Here is a 27,806-nt window from a genome sequence, read left to right on the forward strand (position 1 = left end):
TCTTACACAGAATGATAATTAATACCACAGGTAGCATGAAATATCATGCTATCCCGAAATAAAACAGTAAGTTGGGATTTTTGTAAAACATGATTGTTTTACAAGTAATTGACAAGTCCAAGTTCACATTTACATACATGCTTTGTCCATTATTATACTTGTTCTTGAGGGGTATTTTATCATTTTTAAGTTTGAATTACAATGTATTTTTTCTCTACATAAAATTGGTTTAAATGATTTTTTCATAGATTTGTTTATAATCTTATCGCTACTGGTATTTTATAGGGATAAATTAAAAGAAAGGGCAGATAACTACCAAAGAAACTTGCTGATTTTTCTGGTCTTCCTGGGTATTTTGTTGCTGCAGAACACTACAATAAAAGACATTTCATTACACAATCATAGAAAGCTACAAATTTAAGAACAAGTTTTGTATATTGTTAAACTTAAGGATAAGTATACATAACGACCCTTAGTCCCTAAGTTAACACTTAGAAAATGTTTCCTTCCTTGCTGTTATAAAAAACACATCCATTTTATTGATTAAATCAGGAAATGATCATATGGAAATTGTGAAATGCTATTTTTATTGTGTTATTTTTAAATAACGAGGCATATTGAACAAATGATCTCATGATTGACATGGATAAAGTAAACTGATTGTACAAAAAAAAAAAAAAAACTTGCATTGTAACGGAACCCAACTATCATCAATAACATATATAAAACAAAACAGTACAAAATTGCCCTAAATGTTGGCCCAGTTTATTTTTAAACTGGTTCAGAATATAATTTACAATGTTGACACTCCCAGCAGCCTGAATCGCTCAACTGGTTAAATTTTTGGCTGTCAAGGACAATAGCTCTAACAAGAAGTTGTCCAACAATTTTGACTCCACGAAGACTTTGGTAGAACTTATCATGAGGACCATTTCAGCAATTGAAAGATTCATTCTATTTTTCATAGTTTTAAAGATATCGGCTGAAAACTGTAAAAAAAAAAGTAATTTTTCACCTCTCAAGGGCAATAACCCTTATAAGGAGTCATCTGACAACTTTGATCCCTGAAGACTTTTGTAAGCCTTACAAAAAGGATATTTCAGCAATCAAAAGATATTGGCCAAACTTTACGGTTTTAGAGATATATGCAAAAATCTTCTGGACGACCCCTATGTTCTATTTTTAGTAACAATGGCCATGTTTTTTAATCAAAAATCCAAACAGTCATTTTGTTAAGGATACCCTAAATATTAAAAAAAAATAACTTTCATTGATTTCTGTACAGTAGTTTGAAAGTTTTGAAAGTAAAAACATCAAGAACAGCAAAAAACGTCAAAAAAGGGCAATAACTCCAACATGGGTCAACACATTTTCATCAAAATTTGACCACAGATAGATCTCATCATTCTGAATACTTTTACCCTGTCAAAATTTGGCTAAATCTAAAGGTTTTGGAGATATATGCAAAAATCTGCTGACTGACCCCTATGTTCTACTTTTAGTAACAGCAGCCATGTCTTTTAACAGATCAAAAATCCAAACGGTCATTTTGTTAAAAATACCCTAAAAACAAAAATACAGACTTTCATTGAATTCTGTACAGTAGCCAATGAGTCACCTGAACCACACAAAAAATAAACTGTTTGTAGAGGGCATTGAGACCATTAACCCTATCTAGTATCAAAGTTCAGAGGAGATGATCTTTGAAAATTGACCAATCAGAAGCTTAAATAGCCTCTGACAGCCATCTTGTTTATACAAGCGGAAGCAAAGGTCGATCTTTTGTAGAAGTTATTGCATACATCCTTTCTGCACAGTTCAGTTTAAACTTGATAAAGAGCTTTTCATGTAGTTGATCATAATATAAAAAATGTCTAGATGACCAATGACAAGTGATGGCATAAACTCACTGGGACCTTTGGTCTAGGTGAGCTAAAAATAGGTCAATAACTGCTATAAGGAGACTTGCTGAATTTTTTTTTGCTTAGAACAATAAAATACATTTATATTTTTCCTGACAACACACATATCATTTTGCTTGGTCTAAAGCCTCATCAAACATATCAAAATACTTTACTTACAGTTATCATCAGAAAACTTATCAAGAGGATCATATATGACCTCTGGGAAACCGAAGATGAAGATGATAACATCCTTTCTGAAAAAAAAAAATAAAATAAAATAAATATAACTGGTTAGATGTTAGTTGTAGCCATATAAAATAATGTAGTAAAACTGGAAGTGGAAGTTCAACAATGCCAAAACTCTGATACACTGTTCTACTCATTATGCTGAAGCTGTTCACAAAAGCCTTATTCAGTCCTAGTATAGTAATACAGTGAAACCTGACTAAATCAAACCTTTTGCGCCCCGTGCAGGTCCGGGTATTAAAAGAATAGGCCTGCAGCAGCAGTGCTAAGCTTGTTGTTTGTTTGTTTGTTTGTTGGGGTTTAATGTCCGAGCAGCAATATTTCAGCTATATTCAGACGATGAACATGAAATTGATGATAAAATGAACATGAAATGATGATGAAATGAAAAAGGGATGGGACACAAGGACAATGGGGTCAACAAATTTTGATTGCCACTGGAAATAGGGAGAGGTGGGTAGGGTCGGGCAATTTAGCCTCTTGTGGCGGAGCCCTATGATTTCTACTCCGGGAGAATACCACAGTAGGGTTCTTTAACGAGCGAGGAACGTGGCATCTTTCCCAACATGGTGCACCACTATGGTTTGCAGTCAGGTTTTCCGTATTATAGCCTGACAACCCCAGCATGTAACTCGCCAGGGGTACCCCATTCCACCACCTGGGGCACACATCCCAGTTGCTCTGTGGGCAGAGCGCCCTAGCCCCCGGCTAGGATTCTGAGCACTATTTAGTCGCCTTTTACGACAAGCTTAGCACTGCTGCAAGGCATATTCTTTTAACACCCGGACCTGCACAGGGACTAAACTTGTTGTAAAAGGCGATGTTCCTCGCACGTTAAAGAACCTTACTGTGGTATTCTTCCGGAGTAGGAACCATAGGGCTCCGCAACAGAAGGCTAAATTCCCTAACCCTACCCATCTCTCCCTATTTTCAGTGACAATCAAAATTTGTCGACCCCATTGTCCTTATGTCCCATGCCTTTTTCATTTCATCTTCATTCCATGTTCATTTTATCATCAATTTCATGTTCATCATCTGAATATAGCTGAAATATTGCTGCTTGGACGTTAAACCCCAACAAACAAACAAACAAAAATCAAACCTTTTGCAACTAAAATTTTTATTTGGTTAAGGCAGGGGCTCAGATTATATAGGATTTAAATGCACTACAGCTGACAGATAGATAGATAGATAGATTTATTTTGATCAAATATCAACATTACATTTACAAGCACAGAACTCATACAATTATCATGGTATTTTCACTATATAAGCTGAAAGCATAAGACATATAAGCAGAGCTTACTATACATAAATACAAACTAATCCCTAAACAAAATTTTTCCTCAAAACAAGTTGTGTTAAAAATCAAATTTTGACTCAAAGTTGATATTTAACTGAGGATATCATATGAAAGCCTAGAGGCTTATTTACAATGTGGTGCCAAGCTAGGAAAAAATAACTTATACAGGTACATGTAGCCTGTAGGTAAAAAACTAGAAATGAACAACAACCTGCTCAAGACTTAGTGTTGTGAATAGTTTATTTTTGAGTTTCAATTATCTTTTATTTATGGACCAAAGACAGTAACGTTATTTCCCACAATTTGTATCATAATAATTGCTATTCCAACAACGTAAGCGGCAACTCTTGTATCTAGAAACTAAACATAGAAAGTTGATTGTCTTTTTTAGTTGTCTTTCACCGCTCAACATTCCCTGAACTTAGGCAGTGAAACTCTTATTGTGGCTTACTAGATGTATAGAATATAAAATATAAAGTATGTTACCTTTATCATATTGGTAATTTATGGAGGGATTTCAAAATAATTGTCTGGTTTTGACAGGTTTCTCATATATTAAACAGGTTTCACTGAATATATTCAAAAACTATGATCAAAATGTTATACTACGTATCTCAAAAGAGAACATTTCAATGGAACTAAAGTACACTTTGTATTCTGAAAAAAAAAAAAAAATCACTTTATTGAAAGGTCAGAAAAAGGAGTAAACTGGAGAATTTCTTGTAGTTGGCTGATATTTAGTCAACGAATTGGTCTTAACATCTATTACTACATGTACAGTGAAGTTACAAAAAAATTTACTTTTCCAAAGATGTAACTTGCATACAGACTTTTAAACATACAAAACAATGGTAGGATTTAATATTTTAGGATAATTAAATACTCTTATTTCATAACACTTCTACAATAAAAATGTTCGTTAAAGATATTTTGATATTTTGTCTATTTAAACCATCTTACTGACTTTATCTCTTTTGAAAATCATTCCAAAGAATAGTTTCTAAATTTTTACTAAGAATGATATAAGGGAAAGAAGTACACTCACTGTACATGTATATCAGTACATACAGACATGCAGACAAAATTTTAATGCCTTCTTCATTTAAAGACAGCAGTATAAAATTGAAATGTAGCATCTAAAAAAATCACTTATGTGATACTAACTTCCTGTAGTAGGAACACAGCTTGGTTCCATTCTGGAATGGACATCAATATGATCATGGTGTAGGATAATTGCTTTCTGAACAACTCTGACCTGAAATTGAAGAAACACTAAGGAAATATTGATGATTTAAAGTTATGAAAAACTAGGAGCTCTAGAAAGGCTTAATCTCTCATTTGGAACTCATTTGTTCACCTCATGAATATTTGATCATGTCAGGAACAAAAGATTGTTCTAGCAATATGTATGGTTTGTCAGTCAATAAAACGTTTCACCCAGTGCACCTTGATATAACAACAGCTTTCCATCTCTGAACAGTTTGGGTAGGTATAAACACTCTCCAAGAAACTAATGAAGATAGCTAAGTGGCAGTATTCTGATCCCTAATTCATAAACAATTCACAAAGTCACAACTTCCAAAACCAATCTAAGCTTTCCTTTGGACACATGACACATCATGATTGAATTACATAGAGATCCATCCACATTTGTCTGCCAAATGTTGGTATGATGCGCACAGTATGTGTTTGTTTTACAACCACTGTTGGATAGCAGCTTGCTGTGAAAAGGAAGCAATTTATCAGTCTTCCCTCCATTATAGCCTCTCATACAGTAAGACCTATGTGACCCAGATATGGGTAGCAGATGGTAACTGGGTACCCTACGGCCCCAGGCTAAATCAAAAGGTCTCGGAGGAGTCTAGGCCCCTAGATGCATGGTATGCCAGGCCCACCGGCGTGTGGATATGCCCTGATACTTGCAAACCTAGATCCCAGCTATGGGTTAAATAGTTCTTCTGCCTTGTAGCTGACTTGGGAGAGTCAAAGGCTATGGGAGCAAACCCAGACAGAAAACCTGGACAGATGGAGTTCATCAGTAATGGTATTGCAATAATTTAAGGGAAGGAAAACCCTGAAAGAAAACACGAGCCTGGAGGTACCTAGGTTGATGATAAGGCTAATCACCTCACCACGGAAAAAAGAAGATGATTACGGAAACCAAAAGCAAGTCGAAATACACAAGAAGGGATGGATCAGATATCAATCACACTTCAGCTCAGCGAAGTGAAGTTGTTACAGTAACGTGTGGGAATGAAAGCCCAACGAAAGTTCACACACAGAAAGATAAACTGGCTAATCCCAAAATCACCAGGAGAACTGGTACATGGAATGTCAGAACCATGTATGCCACTTGGAAAACTGCACAAGTCATGAAGGAAATGAGAATGTATCGCCTCGACATTTTGGGGATAAGTGAATGCAGATGGACAGAATCAGGAAAGATCAATACCCAAACCGGGGAGACCATCATTTACTCTGGTAGATCCGATGACCATCACAGTAATGGAGTTGCCATCGCCATGACAAAAGATGCATTCCAATCGCTTCAGGAATAGACCCCAGAATAATAACAGCATGTACAAGAACCAAATCGATCATGTTGCCATCAATGGACAGTTCAAGAGATCAATAAATGATGTCAGAGTACAGAGAGGTGCAGATGTCTACTAGTCATTAAGCTAAAACTGAAACTGCACGAAATTCAAGGAAAACCGAAGAATATGATGTAGAAAATCACTGGGCAGAATTTAAGAGCATCTACAACGAAACAGCACCAAAGATCATCGGTCCAAGAAAGAAATCAAATCAGGAGTGGATAGGTGCAGAGATGGAATCTGTGGAGGAAAGAAAGGCATTTAAAAACAAGATAGATTGAACAAGATTGGAGAGGGTCAAAGAGAAGCTACAACAGCAATATAGCAATAAAGACAAAGAAGTGAAAAATAATATGAAGAAAGACAAGAGACAATGGTTCGAAAACCTTGCAACTGAAGCTGAGACATTATGAGACACTATGGCATTCCAGACAAACTGATACAACTAGTGAAATGCATGTATAATAACAATGAATGTGCTGTAGTAACATCCAGCGGCACCTCTGAATGGTTTAAAATCAAATCTGGAGTCAAACAAGGCTGTAACATGTCCGGATTTCTGTTCCTCTTAGTTATAGATTGGGTAATGAGGAAATCAACATCAGAAGATAACACAAGAATCTGATGGAATTTTACCACCAAATTAGATGACTTGCAGATGACATCGCTCTATTATCAAGTACAAAAGAACAACTACAGAAAAAATTTGATAATGTAAGCAAATTTGCCCACTCCACTGGCCTAAAGATCAATGCAGGAAAAAAAAGTGATGAGGTTTAATGCCAGTACAAACCAGCCTATCACCAGCACCAACGAAACAGTGATAGAAGATGTCAATACTTTCACATACCTAAGAGCCATTGTAACCAACTCTGGAGGTGCCAAAAATGATGAAAACTTGGTGGACACCTTTCTCCATAAAAGCCTAAGGAGAATCTTAAAGATCTACTGGCCACAGAAGGTAACAAATGATGAGGTGAGAAGAAAGGCTGACATTGAAAATATAAGTGTTACCATCAAGAGAAGAAGATGGAAATGGCTGGGACATGTACTATGGATGGATAACACCAGGCACGCAAAGATAGACATCTCATGGACACCAGACGGTAAAAGAAAGAGAAGCAGACCAAAGGAAACCTGGAGAAGAACCATCAAAAAAGGAAGACAAGACCTAGGATTTCAGTCATGGACAGAAACAACCAGAGTGACAAACGAAAGAGACAGATGGAGAGGACTTGTTAACGACCCGATTCTCCTCAAGGAGAGATGGAAATAAGTCAAGTAAGTCCATCCACATTTACCGGTAACACCCCCATATATTATAACTTCAAGTCAAAACCTCCAAAATAAACCCAATTTTTTCATAAGTTATTTGCCAGCTTGTGATACAATTCTAAAGAAATCCATTCATTTCTACAATGAATTATTATCCAGACATTAGGGAAATGCTTGATTCTGGCCTCTTTTGGTCCACGATGGTCCAATCCACGATACCTAAAATCAACCTCAGCCTATCTTCTTTAGTTTGGCACCTTGTGGTTTACTTTTATAAAGACACTTACACTCAAATTATTATATGAACATGAAATATCTATTGACTGTAATGACAACAGCAGAAATGAGTCACTAATGACAGCAAGAATATTACTCATTACAACCACAAACAGTTTTCCTTAGTATAAAAACTGGTTATATTTTTACTTTCAAGGGCAACAAGTCCTAAAAAGAATCTTCTCTAACCACCCCTCTGTTGAATCTTTTGTAGGCCTAATTACTAGGATTGTTTCATCAATTACAAGTATATTTATGTCTATTATGTTTTTTTTTTAATTTTAGCTAAAACTGCAAAAATATACAGACTTAAAAATAGTACATTGGGGATATGATGTTAGAATTATTGAAAGTCTTTGACTTAAAAAATATCAAACTTAATAAATAAGTAAGTAAATATCAAACTTTTTTACTCCTGGTGTCTGGGTATTAATGTTTCAAACTGAAATAGGTCATCATAGATTATGTACATTAATATACATGTACATGTACTTACCGTTTGATCTGAACTCTTCATAATACATGCTGTAGAAGTTATGATCCTTTCCGGGTCAGATATTTTAGGAGCTAAATTATACAATATATTAAATAATTACCTATAAAGAATTATTTTCCATGGAATAAAATGATAATAAACGGTCACCTTTCATTTAAGCAATAAATTGACCATTGAAAATATGACCTCTAATTTTGTGCGTTTTTCTCCAAATAAGATTGGTGCTAGGTTTTGGATTATTTTTCAGTAGACATTGCCTTGAATTTTTTAATATTTTAACAAAGATAATTGGAAAGTCTTATCAAGAAGTTTTGTTTATTTCAATAATATGAGATATGATGGGTTACCAAAGCTTTTTAAAATTTGTGCCTTATACATATTACATGTGAATAAGAATAGAAAACTAGTTCTATAACTTTTGTTGATAAATTTAGAAGAATAGGTCATAATTACATGCATTAATTAATTACCTGGTTTTTCGAAATACAATAAAAACAAAATGCTATCTTTATATTTGGTTGCAGTTAGTCATTTAGATAACACTTTAACTGATTATAATTTGAGATATGTGCAAAATTAGCACATGTACAACATACCATAAATAGGTATAGACTTGCATATTGAAGAACCGATAACTACTGAACACTTGATAATGTTTTACCAGTAAAACATCTTCTAGACCATGTTTATATATTTTAACAATTTTGAAGTTTTTATTAACATCATCGTATTCATTCAAAAAGAATAGCAGCACTGATCAATAATCTTCAATTTCATTTGTCTGTTTGACTGCTTGAGTTACAGCTTTCTTTGATTATTAACCCAAAATTTTGAATGCAAGCAATCACAATGAATTCAATCTAAAGCATTGTAGATAAACACTTTTTTCTTGAAAATCCTTCTGTAAGTCTTAGTGGACAATAAGTCGAGGCTGAAAAAAAGTATTGATTTAGTCTGAAAAATCCGAAAACAATTTCACAAAATGCTTGTTTTTTGGTCCCTTCTTGAGAATCTAAAACCTAATATCAATTTTCCTTAATCCTACACTGCCCACTGGGAAAATACATTCAGGCTTACTTTTAAATCTGTAGTACTCATTTTCATAATCTACCACCTTATTCTCATAATGAATATTGAAAATTTGAAATTGACTGTATTTTAGGTACTTACAGAGAAAAGTTAAAAAAAAATGACAAAATTATGTAGTCAGATCTTTCCTTTGGCTTAGTTTCCTACATGTACTTTACAAAAACTATGAAAACTAGAAATACTGTGAGCAAGCCCACAAAGAGAATAACCATTGCTTCAAATGAACTGAAATGTAGAATGCTAGATTATATCCCTTTAGTGCTATCCAACAGTAATTATATTCTGTCAAGCACATCTACATATGATGTCCAACCTTTCCGTAAAATTTCACTAAAACCCCTTTAGCAGTTAAGAAGGAGTTGCGCTCACAAGGTTTTAACATGTTAAACCCTTAATTTAGATAATCTCCCTTTAGTGTCATCCAACAGTAGTTATACTCTTTCATGCATATAAACATATGATACCCAACCTTTCTATATATTTCATCAAAATCCCTTCAGTGTTTAGGAGAAGTTGTGCTTACAAGGTTTTAACGTAGAAAACCTCAATTTGGCTTCAGACAGTATTTATATTCCTTCATGCACATCTACATATGATACCCAACCTTCCTATAAAATTTCATCAAAATCCGTTGAGCAGTTTAGGAGGAGTTATGCTTACAAGAAAACGGATGGACAGGCAGACAGATAGATAGGGTGATTCCTATATGCCCCCAAACTTGGTTTGCAAGTGTATAATAATATCGGCTGGGTTTTAAACTTGTCTAAGTGATTCACTTCACTCTTCTCCCAGATGTTTCCTTGAAAGAGAAATCATTTTTCCCCATTTTTCTTACGTAGCTTGATCTTTGATACAAGTACAAGCCGGTGTTTATTTCCCTTAGACATTAAATTCTCATTTTGAGCTTAGAATTCCTCTGTAAATTGCAAGGATAAATAAGATCCTGTATGCCAACATAGATTAAACACCATCATTCAAATTTGAAGTTTATATCCGACAGTATCCTAAATTGCTTACGATAATGTCTTCTATTTCTTCACTCTTATGAGACTGACTTATAGCTGATCTGATCCAAAAGAAAGAATATCATTTGGCTCGATCCTTTAATCTCAGTTTCCGATATATAGATGACGTCTTTAAACAATCCTAATTTCAGGGATTTGATACATCGCATCTACCCAAAAGAACTTGAGATAAAGGATACTACAGACACTATGAAGTCAGCCTCGTATCTTGACCTACACTTAGAAATCAATGGAAAAGGTAAACTATTGACCAAACTTTAAATTTGAATTTTCTCTTTTTTTTGTTTATGGTTTTTAACTACTTGATAAATATCAGATTTTTCTTGAGCCATTAGAGATGTCAAAGCTAATAATATCTTAGTCACAACATAAAAGTATTGTCTCTTTGTGAGACTTTGTGCCACAAATAATTTAACTTTAATATAAAGGCACATGCACATGTGACTTAGATAGGTTTTTAACATGCATATAATACATGTTATTCCTCTAATACCTGTCAATATCAATGTACAACATAGAGTATAATAGTTAAAGGGCTTAAATGCTTTCATGTAGTTTTGATACTTATGATGTCTAACCTTCTTGTAAAGTTTCATAAAAATTCATTAAGCAGTTTTCGAGTTTTAACATGTAAAAGTCTGTTGAATAATTCCCTCTGCAGGAATCTCCTACAATATTTTCTATCTTTATTGCACATCTACTGTGTGATGATCTACACACAAAATGCTAAACTTTCCTATATAATTCCATAGAAAAAATATCCATTGACCAATTTATAAGGAGTTGCACTTACAAAGTAAAATTATGTTGGATTATCTCCCTTTTCAAACAATGGCAATAAAAATATCTTCCCTCATAGTCTATATATGATGACTAACCTTACCATAAAGTTTCATCAAGTTACATTAATTTATGGAGTTTAGGAAATGAAGTTTACAAGTTTAAACATACCTACATCAGTTGGATCATTTCTAACAGAAATCAACCATACACATCTACAAACGCTACATCTTATTCCCCTGATTAAATGACAGATTCAGATATCTTGTTTTTATAATAGATTGCATAAGTTGATTAATGAAAAATAATGAACTCCTATTGTGATTTTAAGATTATTCTATCCTTTTTATCAAACTCTGGATTTGTGCTTTTTTTGTTTTAAATGAATAAGCAGTGAATATGGGTTCTGGTGGTGAATAAGAAACCATTATATGTTTACATCTTTGTACAAATGTATTTTTAAATATCAGCTAACTCTTAACCATCTAACTTTTGAGTTATGTTAATCATTTAGTTAACTTCATTAAACAAGCAATAAATGTAATTTTCCATGAAGGCATATTCAGTCAATGTAAAAGTATGATGTTTTGAGTGGCAAAAATAGTCTACCAACTCTTATCCTTTTACACCTTGGTTTTTAGGTTTGGTATAACAAATCTCCTCCAAAATTAAGTTCACAAAAATGGCATACATGTAAAGAGCAGTATAAAAGAAAATAACTTCTAACAGAAGAAAGGACTTCACATATAATTGTATTATCAAACTTGTTATCAGTAACATTCTTAATTATCTGACAAATGAGTTTATTGGTAACCTCAATAGACAAATGCTCATCTTTACCATTTTCCAGAGTTTTCTCTTCCTTTGAGTTAAAAGATTTTCCAAGGATTTCATCACTTTGCTCGATTTCACTAGTAGCATCATGAAAAATGTCACAATTTTCATCATTTGGGGAGCCAAATTCAGATCCTGGCACAGGTTTCTCTGCAATATCATGAATATTATACAAATGAAAGTATTTGCAGGAATCGATTTTTGTGGTTAAAAAATATACAAATGTATAGTAGTTAAGTAGTTAAAAAATTAAATTTGCCGGTACTTTTTTTTGAAGTTTTCTGTCCACCCTGATAATTAGTCAAATGTTCTTGAACTGAAATGCATGAAATATTTGCCTAAGGACAGGAAACAATAATCAAATAATCAATCATGAATTGTTATGTACAACTTTTGGTGTAAGAATACCATAATGTATCCAGAAAATAAATCATTATTATTCTACAAAGTAGTTGTGTAAAAGTATAAATATATTTTACATTACCTGGCAAATCTGGTTTAGTGTTTCCTGAAAAAGTAAAACTTAAAATTACTAGACTCTACATACTGGTACATTTTAAATGTTTAATCCTGTAAGTTAATTAAGAAATACCTGCAATGTTTTTATTTTTGTCAAAAATGGAACTGATTTTCAATCACAATGACGTAAAACTTACATAATGTAATTAAACATACAAAATGTATTAACATAACTGTTATGTAGTATTTTCTCAAATTGCAAAAGCACTATAACATTTTTATATGCCAAAAAAAAATATAATGGTATCATCATTAGAATTGATAGAAAGAGCTTATAAATGATTCAGATGCCAATGCCACTGTATTTGTTTTGAAAATATTTTACAGAGTAGGATTATCTGTAACCATTTTAGAGTTAAAGAGGTGCAAAATAGGGCAAAGCCCCAAAAAATCAACTTTTTCCTTTTTGGTCAGATTTTGGAAGAAAAAAAAGTTGGATTCCTTATGAAAATCCTTGTATTCTTCAATCAGATTCTAGATATCTCTTACAGTTTGAAAGTTATAAGGGGCTGAAGGCCCACATCCCATAAAAAATGACATTTTTTTTTATATTTTTGGTCTGATGGCAAAATTCTTTTTATTGGATTCCTTATAAAAATCCTGGCCTGCATTTTTAATTAGATTTCAGAAATCACTTATGTATTTAACTAAAAAATAGTCAAAGGTGCTACACCCCCCAAAACACCTTTTTTCATTTTTGAAAATTTTTAATTACCGGTATTTTTCAAATTTTGTACTATATTGTTGTCTCCATAATGAACTACATGTATAATACCCTATGCTTAAGTGTGTAAAACTAATATTGTGCCCACACTTGCCTAAACTGTTCAGAGTTCCACCACTGCAGTTGTATCATGGCTGCACTTTGGGAAGCATAATTATATGAATATAATGGAAAAATCAAAAATAAAAATTAAGGAGTGTTGTGAATGTTCACATATGCCCTGATTTTTCAGCTGAAACAAAGATCATCAAATACATTGTAACTCCCAAATTTTTTTCGAACCTTACCATTTTTAGGAAAAAAGTCTTCATCATTCCTCAAGGTTTCCTCTGAATGTCCTAAAAAGATAAGTCATTATGCATGTACATGTGTGATTTACAGATACAAAAAATGATACACATGTATATGCGTAACTAAATCCTACTTTTGATCATAACTGTTAAGAAACAAGAGACAACAAGCATTCTGAGGATATTGCGAAAGAATACCAGCTGTTTATATCACTGACCCAAATATTACCTTGGAACATCAAGTAGAAATGCCAAACTGAGGAAAAGATCTTTATTTTGAACAGAAGAAGTGAAACAAACAAAGACAAGATGTTCAAATCCATTTAACAGATGCAGATTTGCAAAGTTTTATGCATGGACAATTCAACAGATAAGGTTTCAAATAATGATTGACTGATTTGTCAAAAAAACAACTCAGTATTTTAAGACTTTAGAACAAAGCGTGTAAAACTGAAATTTTGGTATAGCATGTAAAACTGAAAGTTGGTAACTTTAGAAAAAATCATCAAAGTGGAACAAAATGTAAACTTGATATGTAACTCAACATGGTAGACTCACATACCAAAACAAATCTTATATCTGCAAGTGTAAAGAAAAAAAGTGTGGAAAACTTAAATTTCAGTAAATTTTTCAAAGTTCAAGGGCCATAACTTGGACAAAAAAATCAGCCAAGCAAAACAAAACATTAACTTGATCTGTAACTCGTAAGATTGACTCACATACCATAGATCAGCTCAATATCAGGAAGCATTTAGAAAAATATTATGGAAAATTTTTTGGGGATTGACAGACAGACAGATAGATTTCAAATCTAAAGTCCCCTTTGGCTAATAAAGATGGAAGGGGACTTAAAAAATAATACATAAATCTGAATGATTAGAATTGTACGTGCCACATCTACTACAATATCAGAGGTTCATTGCACTAGTATTCTTTCCAGGTCAAAAACATGAATGTAGTATGTTTTGGACTGGGACAATTCGGCCTTGGAATTGTAATTGTTTATGTTTATTGGAATACGGAAACAAGTTATAGAGTGGTTACCACCATTGAAAACTAAAAAAATTATTATCTTTTTTATTGAAAAGTTAAACTTAATTCTTAAGTTTATTTCTTTGTTATTATCAAAAGAATTGTAATTATTATACTAGTTATTTTTGTTTCTTTGTTATATTCTTATTCTTCAATATTTTTTTGTTTTGTTTTAGGTTTTTTTTTTTTTATAAAATTTGCTTTTTTCGTTTTCTTTTTTTTTTAAACAAATGAAAATTTTCATATGTTTTCTAATTTTTTATAACTATAATTGTAGAAGTAAAATTATATGCAGCTCAAATGAATTTGCTTTGTTTGAAATATTAATTAATCAAAAACTGAATAAACTTTTTGTGCAACTGTTTGAGCTACTCTGAATATTCAAACAGTTCATCTTGAAATTGTTGCTTGAGAGCTGTATCTAGACCTTTTCATCAAGTAGTGTTGTTTGTTACCTAAACTTGGTGGCATAAGATAAAGAATCTTGGAATATAGGTCTTATGGTGGTGAGATCAATAAATAGGTTTCAAATATATTTCTTTGGTTTAGCTGCTCTTGAACCTGAAGATGTCAGTTTTACTGAGAGCCTCTATAATTTACAATATATTATCTTTATAAAAATATTAAGATATTTACAAATTTACCACTATTTTAGCACAAAATTATTCTAAATTATTGGACCAATTCAACTATGAGATTTGAAAAATAAATTGGTGCTGATGGATAACTGGCACAAATGAGTTGTGGTGCAAAAGAGTCCCTTTTTGGCCAAAAGGATATCATCTTTTTATTACATGTAGGTGTCACTTACAGAATTATCTAAGATTAATGTTACATTTCAGTGTCCTTGCTAGGGAAAAATTGAGGGGAGCTCCACCTAGTCCCTGTATTGCAAACCCTATTAGTGCACCACTTAACAATTATCTGAGTGTCCCATTAAGGTTACACACTTGTTAATGGACCAGGTGCACATGAAGGGTAAGCGCCCTCTGCTTTTCTAAAAAAAAAACTCACCAAGTTGTCCATAAAGAGTCAAGTCCAGGGTAGACAAAAGAGGAAAGGAAAACTATGACACTTTGCACAAATCAGATTTCATGGTGCAGATGGATACACTTCAATCTTGTAGCAATACATAACCTTGATCCAGAAGCTTAATTGTAAAAAGTCAAGTGCGATACAAAAAGTCTACGTAGTTTTGGCAAGCTCTCACATAACTTTGTGATATGATAACTCCATATGCCAGTGCTGAAGGGATGTTGCCAGAGACGGAAGGAAAGTTGACAACTCTGAATGAAAAGTCATCATGTTAGTCGTAAGGTTTGGTCAACAGTTTTCTTTACAATCAATTTCTAAAAGTAGGTCAAGACATGAGGCTGACTTCACATTGTCTGTAGTATCTTTTATCTCAAGTTCTTTTGGGTAGATGCCATGTTTCAAATCCCAAAACTAGGACTATTTAATAATAATATGTCATCTATATAGTGGAAACTGAGATCAAAGGATCTAGCTCAATAATGTTCTTTCTTTTGGATCAAATCAGCTATTTATTCAGCCTCATACGAGTGAAGGAATATGTTAGCAAGTAGAGAAACACAATTTGTTTAAACTGTTGTTAAAAAATTCTAGCAATTTGAAAATTTCTTCCTCTGTATGTATGAAGATGATTTAGAATTATTTTTTACAAAGCATGAGGAGTCTCTACTAAGAGCTATATATGTGTATCTAGGTGTAATATCTTTTTTGTAGAAATATGATAAAAAATGTTTTTGAGTCTGGATTTCCACTGAGTATGGGGAATTGAAGAATAAAGTGTTGAAAAATCATAGTTTTTAATGCTATTATATTCTGATAATAATTTTGAAATGAGGTTCTCTAAAAGATCTTTAGAATTTTTCAGGATTCACATTGAATTAATACCATCACAGGAGTAACAAGTGTTGTGGTAGGACTGGAGACCCTCTTCAACAGCTGTGAGTATAGAAGTTCAACATTTTGAAAGAGGTTTGTTGGTACATTTTGCATATCCAGCTATGTAACATTGTTTATATGGATTTTTGTGGAATCCAGTATAAAGACGATAAATCACAGCCATTGTCTCGGTATCGAGACCAAAAGAGGATTATAAGCAAAGTTTTATGGTTATCCATTATTTCTTCTTGTAGTGTAGTGGCAGTATAGGTCTTATCACTGCTATTATTTACTATGTCGACCTCTGATAATAAACATTGGATGTAATACATTTGCAGACAAAAACAATGTTGTTTTGGGCTTTGTCTGCTTGTACGACAACATCTTTGTCATGTAAACTGTGAAGTTTTTTCATCTGTGGATACCAATTTTTGTGGATTCAAAAAGATACATAAGTTCGTGGATCCTTGACTTTGTGATTTTGAGATATCGTGTTCTGGCTCACCAACGAAAACCATGAAAATTGGTACCCCACAAATAATAGCACTTTCACAGTAGTAGACAATGCTTTTTCTACATCGGGGTCTTTGAAAACTGATGTAGCAAAACTTTCATTCTTTTCAAAATTTAAGACCTCACAGCCTTTACCATGACAGGGAATCAATCTTGTTTTGGTTTATCCATTTTCTGGCTCAGTCCTCCACGGCATCCATAAGAACTTTAACGTTCTAATTCCAATTTTATTGGATGCGGTTCACAGTATTTCAGTCCTTTAGAAAGGAACTTATGCAGAGATTCTTCTTCAATGATGCTTAAATCTCCTTTAATGACATGACCGTAAGGTCCATATTTGAATGGGGAGTTTTGGCAAAAACAGTCAGGTGGTTTAGCCTTAAAGTCCTTAATCTCTAGGTTCTGCAATAGTCCTTTTTAATTGAAAATTGTAAACATTTGCATGTCACACATGTTTGCTTATTCAAAATGTCAGTTTCCTTCCTTATAATTTCAAACTTGATTAAAATTTCTAGATCTTCAACAGTACAGTGTGTTTACCAAAAGTTGTGTTTGCAATAGTAAATAAAAAGTCATTTACCCTTTAATAAACAAGAGGCTCCCAGGAGCCAGAATCACTCACCTGGTTAAATTTTTGCCTCTCAAGTGCAATAACTCCAACAAGAAGTTGTCTGACAATTTTGACTCCATGAAGACTTAGTTAAGACTTATCATGAGGATCATTTCATCAACCAAAAGTTTAATTCAATCTATAACAATTTTCAAGACATTGACTGAAAAGTACAAAAAAACCAACTTTTTGCCTTTCAAGGGAAATAACTCTTATATTGAGTCGTCTGAGAAATTTGATCCCTGGAGACGTTCGTAGGCCTTATAATAAAAGTCATTTCAGCAATTGAAAGTTTCATTCCATCTATCACAGTTTTCAAGATATAGGCTGAAAACTGTAAAAAACAAAAGGCTCACAGGAGCCTGAATCGCTCACCTGGTTAAATTTTTGCCTTTCAAGGGCAATAACTCTAACAAGAAGAGAATTTTGTCAGACAATTTGACTTCATTTGATTCATTGGAGACTTTTGTAAGCCTTATAATAAGAATCATTTCAGCTATTGGCTAAACCTAAAATTTGGAGATGTATGCAAAAAATCTGATGTCTGACCCCATTGTTCTATTTTTAGAAACAGCAGCCATGTTTTTTCAGCAATCAAAAATCGGTCATTTCGTAAAGGATACCCTATAAAACAAAAAATGTCAGCTTCCATTGAATTTTGCAGAATAATTTCTGATGAGAATATTTTTTTAAAGTAATAACATCAAAAACAGCAAAAAACGTCCAAAAAGGGCAGTTGCTCTAACATGGGTCAACAGATTTTCAACAAAATTTGACCACAGATAGATCTCAACATGCTGAATACCTTTAGCCCAACAGAATTTGGCTAAACCTAGCAGTTTTGGAGATATATACAAAAATCTGCTGTCTGACCCCTACAGATCAGTATATTCAATTTTTAGTAACAGCTGCCATTTTTTTTAATAGATCAAAAATCCGAACACTCATTTTGTTCAGGATACCCTATAAAACAAAAATACCAACTTCCATTGAATTTTGCAGAATAGTTTCTGAGAAGAAGATTTTTTTAAGTAATAACATCAAAAACAGCAAAAGACCCCCAAAAGGGCAATAACCCTAACCTGGGTCAACAGATTTTCACTAAAATTTTAACCACAGATAGATCTCATCATGCTGAATACTTTTACCCTATGTCAGAATTTGGCTAAACCTAACCGTTTTAGATGTATATGCAAAAATCTGCTGCCTGACCCCAATGTTATATTTTTGGGTCAACAGATTTTCACCAAAATTTAACCACAGATAGATCTCATCATGCTGAATACTAACAGGCAAAAATCTGCTGTCTGACCCCTATGTTCTATTTTTAGTAACGGTGGCCATGTTTTTAACCGATCAAAAATCCAAAAGGTCATTTTGCGCAGGATACTTTAAGGAACAATCATTAAAAGTTTCGTGCAAATCTATTCAGCAATTTCAGAGGAGATGTTTTCAAGATAAAAATATTCACTAGGAAATCATCTACCAAGGTAGCATTTGTAACAAATTTTTTTTTATCTTGACAAAGTTCGAATTAGAAATAACAGAGATAAACTTTTAAAGAGATGTGCCAGGTACCTGGCATTTATCAGACTATGTTGCATGCTGTACTAAAGTTAGGAAGAAAAACCCAGAGAGTTGACAATTTAGTAAGTACCATGAAATTTCACATTCATGGGGAAAGCACCAATTTTACACAAAGGTCTTGTACATTAATACATTTGACTAGAAAACATACCAGCTTCACTGTCTGCTGAAACTTCAGTCACCATTCTGTCGGTATCTTTGTCTGGAAAGCAAATGGCAGACCGCAATATATTCCAACAATCCTTTAAATTTACTGTAGATAATCTTTTGCACATGGACAGGCCTTCTAAACAGTATTTATCCCCAATGTCCTTTATTGCTGGATACATGACAAAAATAGCCTAATGTGTTACAGCTTGTATCTTTCAACAAAAATGTATATGTCTTGAAGTACGTGACCTAAAATAAAAGAAATAATAATGGACTTCTTTCTATGACCATAGCGGCTTACTTTTCACTAACAATGAGTTGCTTGAAGCATCCAAACACAACACAAGGCTTTGGAAATAACTTTTTGTAACAATACATGTTACTAAAAAAATTTCTGAGCCCTGTGTTATGACAGGGTCTTTATGTTATTCATAATTTTGTATTTCCAGTGAAGTTTTTTTTACAGTTTTGTGGTTATTTGCTACATTGAAAGTTGGATCTCATGTACTTGTTGATCAAAATACTGGTATACATGTAAGAAAAAAATGCTCCTATATTGTGATTTTTCCAATAAAAATTCCTGTCCTTTTATAGTAAGTATTTTCTTCTAGTATTATACCAGTAATAAGATTTTTTTCCAAAGTATTGGAAAAGTATTCCAAAGTACCACAATACTGTGGTATTGTAGTTGTCATAATTAATGTTACTACTGATATTGTCAACATCAGATATGTCATGGATCAGCCATTTCTTTTGTGTAGCAAAGTTGACAATGTGTTGAAAAATGTGGAAGTTCAGTTCTTATTTTTAGTCCTTGTTGAGCAATAAAATAGTACAGTTCAAGCTGCAGCAAAGCCAAAGCAAGAGTGGAGAGCTCTATGGCAGCATGCAGGTACAAGTTAGTGGGATGCACAATTAATAGAACAAAAATTCATCGTCCTGAAGAGATATGTCGTGGAGAGAATGTAAAATATCAATGAGTGTCTCCAACAATTATTTTAAAAACTTAAACGATTTCAAGAAGGTTATAATATCGATCACAAATGCAAAAGGTACAATGTTTAGATTATAAGAATGTCACATTGCTATTAACATGATCAATGTCTTCCCTTTATAGCCAAACAAAATAAATAGTTTTGTTTCCTGCCTCCCAACCTACCCTACTTTTTAGCCTGTGAACTTGTAAGTTTTTCTCTGAATTTAAAAAAAAATCAAATTGTCCAATTTCTATTTTCTGGGTTTTTGGGTCTTCAGGTTTCAGTAACATTGGGGTGGCCATGTCAACAGCACCTTTACTTCCGATTGTGTTATTAAATTGAAACAAGTCCTATATATGAATTTCATGAGAAATATCATATAGGGAGTGTGTAACAAAAGATAAAAGACATTGTAACAGTAACAGTTGTAGGCAAATATTCTGCACCTATAAAAGCACCTTATCTATATGATAAGATTCAGAGAATTTAAAGCTGGTTTTACAGTATTTTTGCATTAATTCTAGCTTTTAGCATAAAAAGTATAGAAATTAGACAGTGATATTTCTACTGTGATGGCTCATCATTTTCATCACAGACGAAAGACTTTTCCGAATGACAAACATAATCTAGTCTCAATTTGTCACCTGAAATCTTTGCAAGTACAACAAAACATTAAGAGCTGTAAGTCCAACATTGGTTCAAGTGGCAAAAGAGATAATTTTATTACTGGTACCACAAGCTAATTACAACTTTTAACAGGTGCCAACAATCAACTAATTCACCAACTACACTAATCAGGCACAAGGAGTAAACGTCAATCATTTGACAGTTACTCAAGCATGACTTTAATGCACATGGTTAAAGGTCATTAAAATTCAAATGCAGGCAAAAAAAATTCTGCAGGAAAAATTCTTTTACTTTTTCGCTAACTTTATATCAAAATGACATAAAAAAAGTTATTTATCATTTATTTTTGTACATCAAATTTTAGTGTAAACCAAATGTGGGTAAGTTGGTCACAACCTTGATTCACTATATATTTTGTAGCTGCATGTATGCAATATTTAAGACCTTATAAATATCATTTACAAATGTATACCATCAATTAAATCCTCAGAGACCAATACTAAATATACAATGTACATATAAGAGAGATATAATGACACAAATTTGTGATTAACCGGGTCTTGACCCCAACAGCACACTTGAAATTTTGCTATAAATAGAATCTCCTGAGGCACCACAGGGGAAATACTTATTTGAAAATATTCATATTTGTTCAATGCATGTAGTACTGACCTTAAAGCAGTACATCCATGTATCCATATCTACACTGTGTTAGATGTATTTTTGTGTTTCTATAAAGGGTGTCCATACAGAAAACAGCATTCTTTCAATATCAAAAACATTTAAAATCATGTCAGGGATGTTTAGATTATATTAAGTATAAGATTGTAAAAGGATTCGATTTTTAATGATTCTTAAAGGCTGGTTTCAGTTTTAAATAAATCTTAGGTATGCTATTGTGATTGTCTGGAAAACATGGTTGCATGATAGTGAAAAAAATAATGTACTTTGATTTGCAATGTACACCCCCTGAAATGTGTAACATTCCCATTTTATTGTGCTTCCTGTGCATGTATCGTGTGCTTCGTGTGCATGTTACATGGGATCGTGTATCGTGCAGCGTGGGCTTCGTGTGTGTGTGCCTTTCTTGTGTGCACTTCGTGCTTCGTTCTTCATGTATCGTGCAACATTCTTCATGCAACGGTTCTGTATTCTGATTGGATGATAAAAATTGCTCCTATGGTAGATCAATTCTATGGAATATTGTTGTAATTTCGTTTCTATGCCAAAATCAGTATCCCTTTTACATTGAAAAGACATTATTTGTCAGGAATCAATACTTGTAGGAATTAATTGGTTTCAAACATTTCAACATTATTTGTACATATAATAAATATTTGTACATATACTGTAAATATTTGAATGGCCTTCCGGAATGATCAGGGAAAAAATTCCCAAACTATAACTGTTTATGATTTCATGGCATTCATTGAATTTCCCTAATGGTAATAGTTTGTCTTTTGAGAATAAAAATTGAGTATATATTACCCCAATTTTATGAAATTTCAATATTTTCATACTCACAGACCAGTGAAAAGGTTTTTGCAATTGGCCATTTATAATAAAATGGACATATTTCATATCAACAATGTGATGTTATTTTTTTTAGACTATTAAGATGGCATTGCATTAGTCGTAATAGCTTAATTATTTCAAAACAGAGTACTTTTTACCCATATTTTATGAAAATTTGGCGTTTTTGTTCTACTGGAACAAGGATAATGTGTTCCCAATGATCCATATACAACAACTACCGACATTTTTCACATAAAAATTACTTTTTTTTCATATTTAGAGCAGTAAGATGGTATCGCATAAGCATAAAATATTCTTTTATCTACAAGCAATTAGAAGGTATCACATATGTCAAAATACTTTTTTTTCTAAAAAGTGAGTATATTTTAGCCCAATTTTATGAAATTTTAATATTTTCTTATCCCAAGACTAGTTAAAATGTGTTCGCAATGTACCATGTATAATAAAAATGGCCACTTTCATATCAACAAAGCAACATTTTCTTTTTTAGACAAATAAAATGGTATTGCATTAGCTAAAATAGCTAAATTATTTAAATAGAGTGCTTTTTACCAATACTTTATGAAATTTTGGTATTTTTATTCTCCTGGAACAAGGGAACTGTCTTCCAAATGATCCATATAAAACAAATATGGACATTTTTCACATAAAAAATTATTTTCTTTTTATATTTAGAGCAATAAGATAGTATTGCATAAGCAAAAAAATACTCTTTTATCTGAAAATTGTGTATATTTTACCTCAATTTATTGAAATTTCTAAATTTTAATACTTTGAGACCAGTCAAAATGTTTTTGCAATGTACCATGTACATTGTATAATTAAAATGGACATTTTTCATATCAACAATGCAGTATTTTCTTTTTTAGATCAATAAGATGCTATCCCATTAGTTAGAAAAACTAAATTATTTCGAAATAGAGTGCTTTTTACCAATACTTTAAGAAATTTTGGTATTTTTGTTCTGCTGGAACAAGGAATACAAGTTCTCAATGATCCATATACAACAAATATGTACATTTTTAAACATGAAAATTACTTTCTTTTCATATTTAGAGCAATACAATGGAACCGCATTACTTAAAATAGCTTAATTATTCCAAAAAATTGTGCTTTTTACCAATACTTTATGAAATTTTGGTATTTTTTGTTCTCCTGGAACATGGGAAATGTCTTCCCAATGATCCATACACAACAGATATGGACATTTTTCATATGAAAATTACTTTCTTTTCATATTCAGAGCAATTAGACGGTATCACATACGCAAAAAATACTATTTTATCTTAAAATTGAGTATATTTTACCCCAATTTTATGAAATTTCAATTGTTTATACTCCCAGTCCAGTCAAAATGTGTTCGCAATGTACCATGTATAATAAAAATGGCCACTTTCATATCAACAAAGCAACATTTTCTTTTCTAGACAAATAAAATGGTATTGCATTAGCTAAAATAGCTAAATTATTTAAATAGAGTGCTTTTTACCAATACTTCATGAAATTTTGGTATTTTTATTCTCCTGGAACAAGGGAACTGTCTTCCAAATGATCCATATAAAACAAATATGGACATTTTTCACATAAAAAATTATTTTCTTTTTATATTTAGAGCAATAAGATAGTATTGCATAAGCAAAAAAATACTCTTTTATCTGAAAATTGTGTATATTTTACCTCAATTTATTGAAATTTCTAAATTTTAATACTTTGAGACCAGTCAAAATGTTTTTGCAATGTACCATGTACATTGTATAATTAAAATGGACATTTTTCATATCAACAATGCAGTATTTTCTTTTTTAGATCAATAAGATGCTATCCCATTAGTTAGAAAAACTAAATTATTTCGAAATAGAGTGCTTTTTACCAATACTTTAAGAAATTTTGGTATTTTTGTTCTGCTGGAACAAGGAATACAAGTTCTCAATGATCCATATACAACAAATATGTACATTTTTAAACATGAAAATTACTTTCTTTTCATATTTAGAGCAATAAAATGGAACCGCATTACTTAAAATAGCTTAATTATTCCAAAAAATTGTGCTTTTTACCAATACTTTATGAAATTTTGGTATTTTTTGTTCTCCTGGAACATGGGAAATGTCTTCCCAATGATCCATACACAACAGATATGGACATTTTTCATATGAAAATTACTTTCTTTTCATATTCAGAGCAATTAGACGGTATCACATACGCAAAAAATACTATTTTATCTTAAAATTGAGTATATTTTACCCCAATTTTATGAAATTTCAATTGTTTATACTCCCAGTCCAGTCAAAATGTTTTTGCAATGTACCATGTATAATAAAAATGGCCACTTTCATATCAACAAAGCAACATTTTCTTTTTTAGACAAATAAAATGGTTTTGCATTAGCTAAAATGGCTAAATTATTTCAAAATAGAGTGCTTTTTACCAATACTTTTTGAAATTTTGGTATTTTTGTTCTCCTGGAACAAGGGAAATGTCTTCCCAATGATCCATATAAAACAAATATGGACATTTTTCACATAAAGAATTAATTTCTTTTTATATTTAGAGCAATAAGATAGTACTGCATAAGCAAAAGGTACTTTTTTATCTTAAAATTGTGTATATTTTACCTCAATTTATTGAAATTTCTGAATTCTAACACTTTGAGACAAAATGTTCTCCCAATGTACCTTGTGTAATCAAAATGGACATTTTTCATATCAACAATGCAGTATTTTCTTTTCTAGACCAATAAGATGCTATCCTATTAGTTAAAATGGCTAAATTATTAAAAAAAAAAAAAGAATACTTTTTACCTATATTTTATGAAATTTGGTATTTTTATTCTCCTGGAACAAGGAAAATGTGTTCCCAATGATCCATATACAACAGATATGGACATTTTCCATATTAAAATTAATTAATTTTCATATTAAGAGCAATTAGATAGTATCGCATCTGTCAAAAACACTCTATTATCTAAAAAATGAGTATATTTTACCCCAATTTTATGAAATTTCAATATTTTCATACTCGGAGACTAATGAAAATGTTTTTTGCAATATGCCATGTACAATAAAGTGGTATCGCATTAGTTAAAGTAGCTTAATTATATTAAAAAAGAGTACTTTTTTTTACCAATACTTTATGAAATTTAGTATTTTTGTTCTCCTGGAACAAGGAAAATGCTATCTTAATGATCTATATACAACAGATATGGACATTTCACACATAAAAATAGTACTATTTTTTCATATTCAAAGCAACATGATTGTTTGGTAAAAGCCAATACATATTACATGTACATGTATATACATGCCTACTGGACTTAAATATACAATTGCTGTGGCACACACAAGATTTTTTATGAGACAACAACATACATAGTATGTGTACAACTAAATTATAACACTATTTAACAACAAACCACTCCCCGCCTTTAACAAAACTATGGCCAAGGTGGAATTATAGCCAAAACAACTTGCATTATAATTGTCAGTGTTCTTGTATACCGGTACTACTTTGTGTGTTTTGTTTGTTTGTTTGTTGGGGTTTAACGTCCGAGCAGCAATATTTCAGCTATATTCAGACGATGAACATGAAATTGATGATAAAATGAACATGAAATGGTCATGAAATGAAAAAAGGGATGGGACACAAGGACAATAAGGTCAAAAAATTTTGATTGCCACTGGAAATAGGGAGAGGTGGGTAGGGTCGGGCAATTTAGCCTCCTGTGGCGGAGCCCTATGGTTCCTACTCCGGAAGAATACCACAGTAGGGTTCTTTAACGTGCGAGGAACGTGGCATCTTTCCCAAAACGGTGCACCACTATAGTTGGCGGTCAGGTTTTCCGCATTATAGCCTGACAACCCCAGCATGTAACACACCAGGAGTACCCCATTCAACCACCTGGGGCACACATCCCAGTTGCTCTGTGGGCAGAGCGCCCTAGCCCCCGGGTAAGGTTCTTGGCACTATTTACTCGCCTTTTATGACAAGCTTAGCACTGCTGCAGGCCTATTCTTATAACACCCAACCTGCACGGGACCACTTTGTGTGAACTAAACTTATTAAAGCAACTTTTTAACCACTTTCTTAAGATAATAACCTTTGGCATTGCATGTAATCTCTTTCCTTTTCATTTGGATAACAAAGTCTGCAACTTTCTTTTTCCAATATGTTTTTTTTTACAATCATTAATAAGGGAAAATACCCGATGAAAAAATAAAAATAAACATAAAATGGTTATAAAAAAAAACAGGTAAATAGCTGTTGAAAACATGAAAGATAATCATAAAATGTGTGTTTATATGTTATACTTATAGTCGTGGCAAATTACCAAAAAAATGTAGGAAGTGAAAGTAAATTCATATTAAAGTCCATTTACAAAAATACATAAATTTCTAGTCTTAGAGAGGAGGGACTTTTCTTCCCTTTTTATTATGCATTACAATCAACGGACCCACCAATATAAGTTATTGGGGGATCGTCTGAATTTGAGTTTCGTGTACTCACCAGGGGAGTTCATAGATATTTTGAAAAAGAACTTTGTGTTTAAAATATTAAAGTCATACCAGTGGAGTTTTCATAGATAGGGGAACCTAAGTCGCCTCAGATGTTAATGAAATATGGCGTACATCATCGGAACCTCTCTAATCATTGCCTTCTATTTCAGAGAAAAATTAAGTGAACAAGAACAGTTCCGGATTTTTTTGATTGGTTCAGATAACTTACTATGACAAATAATTTGCATACTGACTGATTCAATATTCAAAGGTAAAGTTCACTTCTTTCTTATTCAAATAGGCATATAATATACATACATGCTTTAAATAAGTGCAAACGCATGGACTACGTGTATTTGTGTGTGGACTTGGAAGCAATGTGGACGGAGTTACCTGCCTTTCTCGTTGGGCATTGTTTATATGAATAATATTTGTGTTAATTATGGAATTTAAATTGAGATGCTTACTTATATGGAAATTATTTTAATATTCTTTATGTTTGGATTTGTTTTGATTCTGATATCATAATGTGTTATTATCATTTGTGAAATTTAATAAAAGAAATGTCACCGTTTAAAATGCCCACATTAAATTTAATGTCATAGTAAATTTCTATTCAACTCTATACTCAATATTATGATCTACCTATTCGACATGAACTATCATATATGTGATGACTGATGATATTGAGTATTGATATTGCATGCTTCCTCCTGGAAGGTGTGCTATGATTTGTTTTGTAAATTTCAAGTTTTTTTATTAAAGTGATCAAAATGTGGCAACTTACTTACTTTGTAATCTTAATTAGGTCTGTTACACAATGAGGGTACAGACTCATCTGAAAATTCATGTTAACAAGGGATCACAAGGTTTTAAGTAGACTTTGCAGAGGTTGCAACTATAAAAAAAAAATCTTGCATACATTTTTTGTACATATAGCAGTTCACTTTCATGATGTTAAAAACCATCCATATTAATTTTTCATACTGTACAACTTGCAGTACAGTAATATAAG

At 32.3% G+C, this 27,806-nt stretch overlaps 1 protein-coding gene across 3 annotated transcripts in view; it reads right to left on the reverse strand.

Annotated features, from left to right (window-relative positions):
- The window catches only part of LOC148614460 (uncharacterized), a 47,278-nt gene extending 20,344 nt beyond the window's left edge, over positions 1-26,934 (reverse strand). Inside the window, exons 1-9 of one of the 3 annotated variants that reach the window (XM_088588547.1) lie at positions 26,861-26,934; positions 19,160-19,407; positions 13,356-13,406; positions 12,310-12,333; positions 11,832-11,975; positions 8,098-8,168; positions 4,618-4,708; positions 2,082-2,158; positions 317-371 (exon numbers count right to left, since the gene is read on the reverse strand). In XM_088588547.1, coding sequence (XP_088444673.1) covers positions 317-371; positions 2,082-2,158; positions 4,618-4,708; positions 8,098-8,168; positions 11,832-11,975; positions 12,310-12,333; positions 13,356-13,406; positions 19,160-19,337 — 691 coding nt within the window. In that variant the 5' untranslated portion in view covers positions 19,338-19,407; positions 26,861-26,934. Of the gene's footprint in view, positions 1-316; positions 372-2,081; positions 2,159-4,617; positions 4,709-8,097; positions 8,169-11,831; positions 11,976-12,309; positions 12,334-13,355; positions 13,407-19,159; positions 19,408-26,801 lie in introns of all 3 variants that reach the window. The other 2 variants (XM_088588548.1, XM_088588550.1) reach the window with 2 other exon arrangements.
- Positions 26,935-27,806: the final 872 nt, after the last annotated feature.

Source organism: Perna viridis, chromosome 6 (genome assembly GCF_037379345.1).
Source record: "Perna viridis isolate PV_CMFRI_1.1 ecotype Kerala chromosome 6, ASM3737934v1, whole genome shotgun sequence".
NCBI classification, from domain to species: domain Eukaryota; kingdom Metazoa; phylum Mollusca; class Bivalvia; order Mytilida; family Mytilidae; genus Perna; species Perna viridis.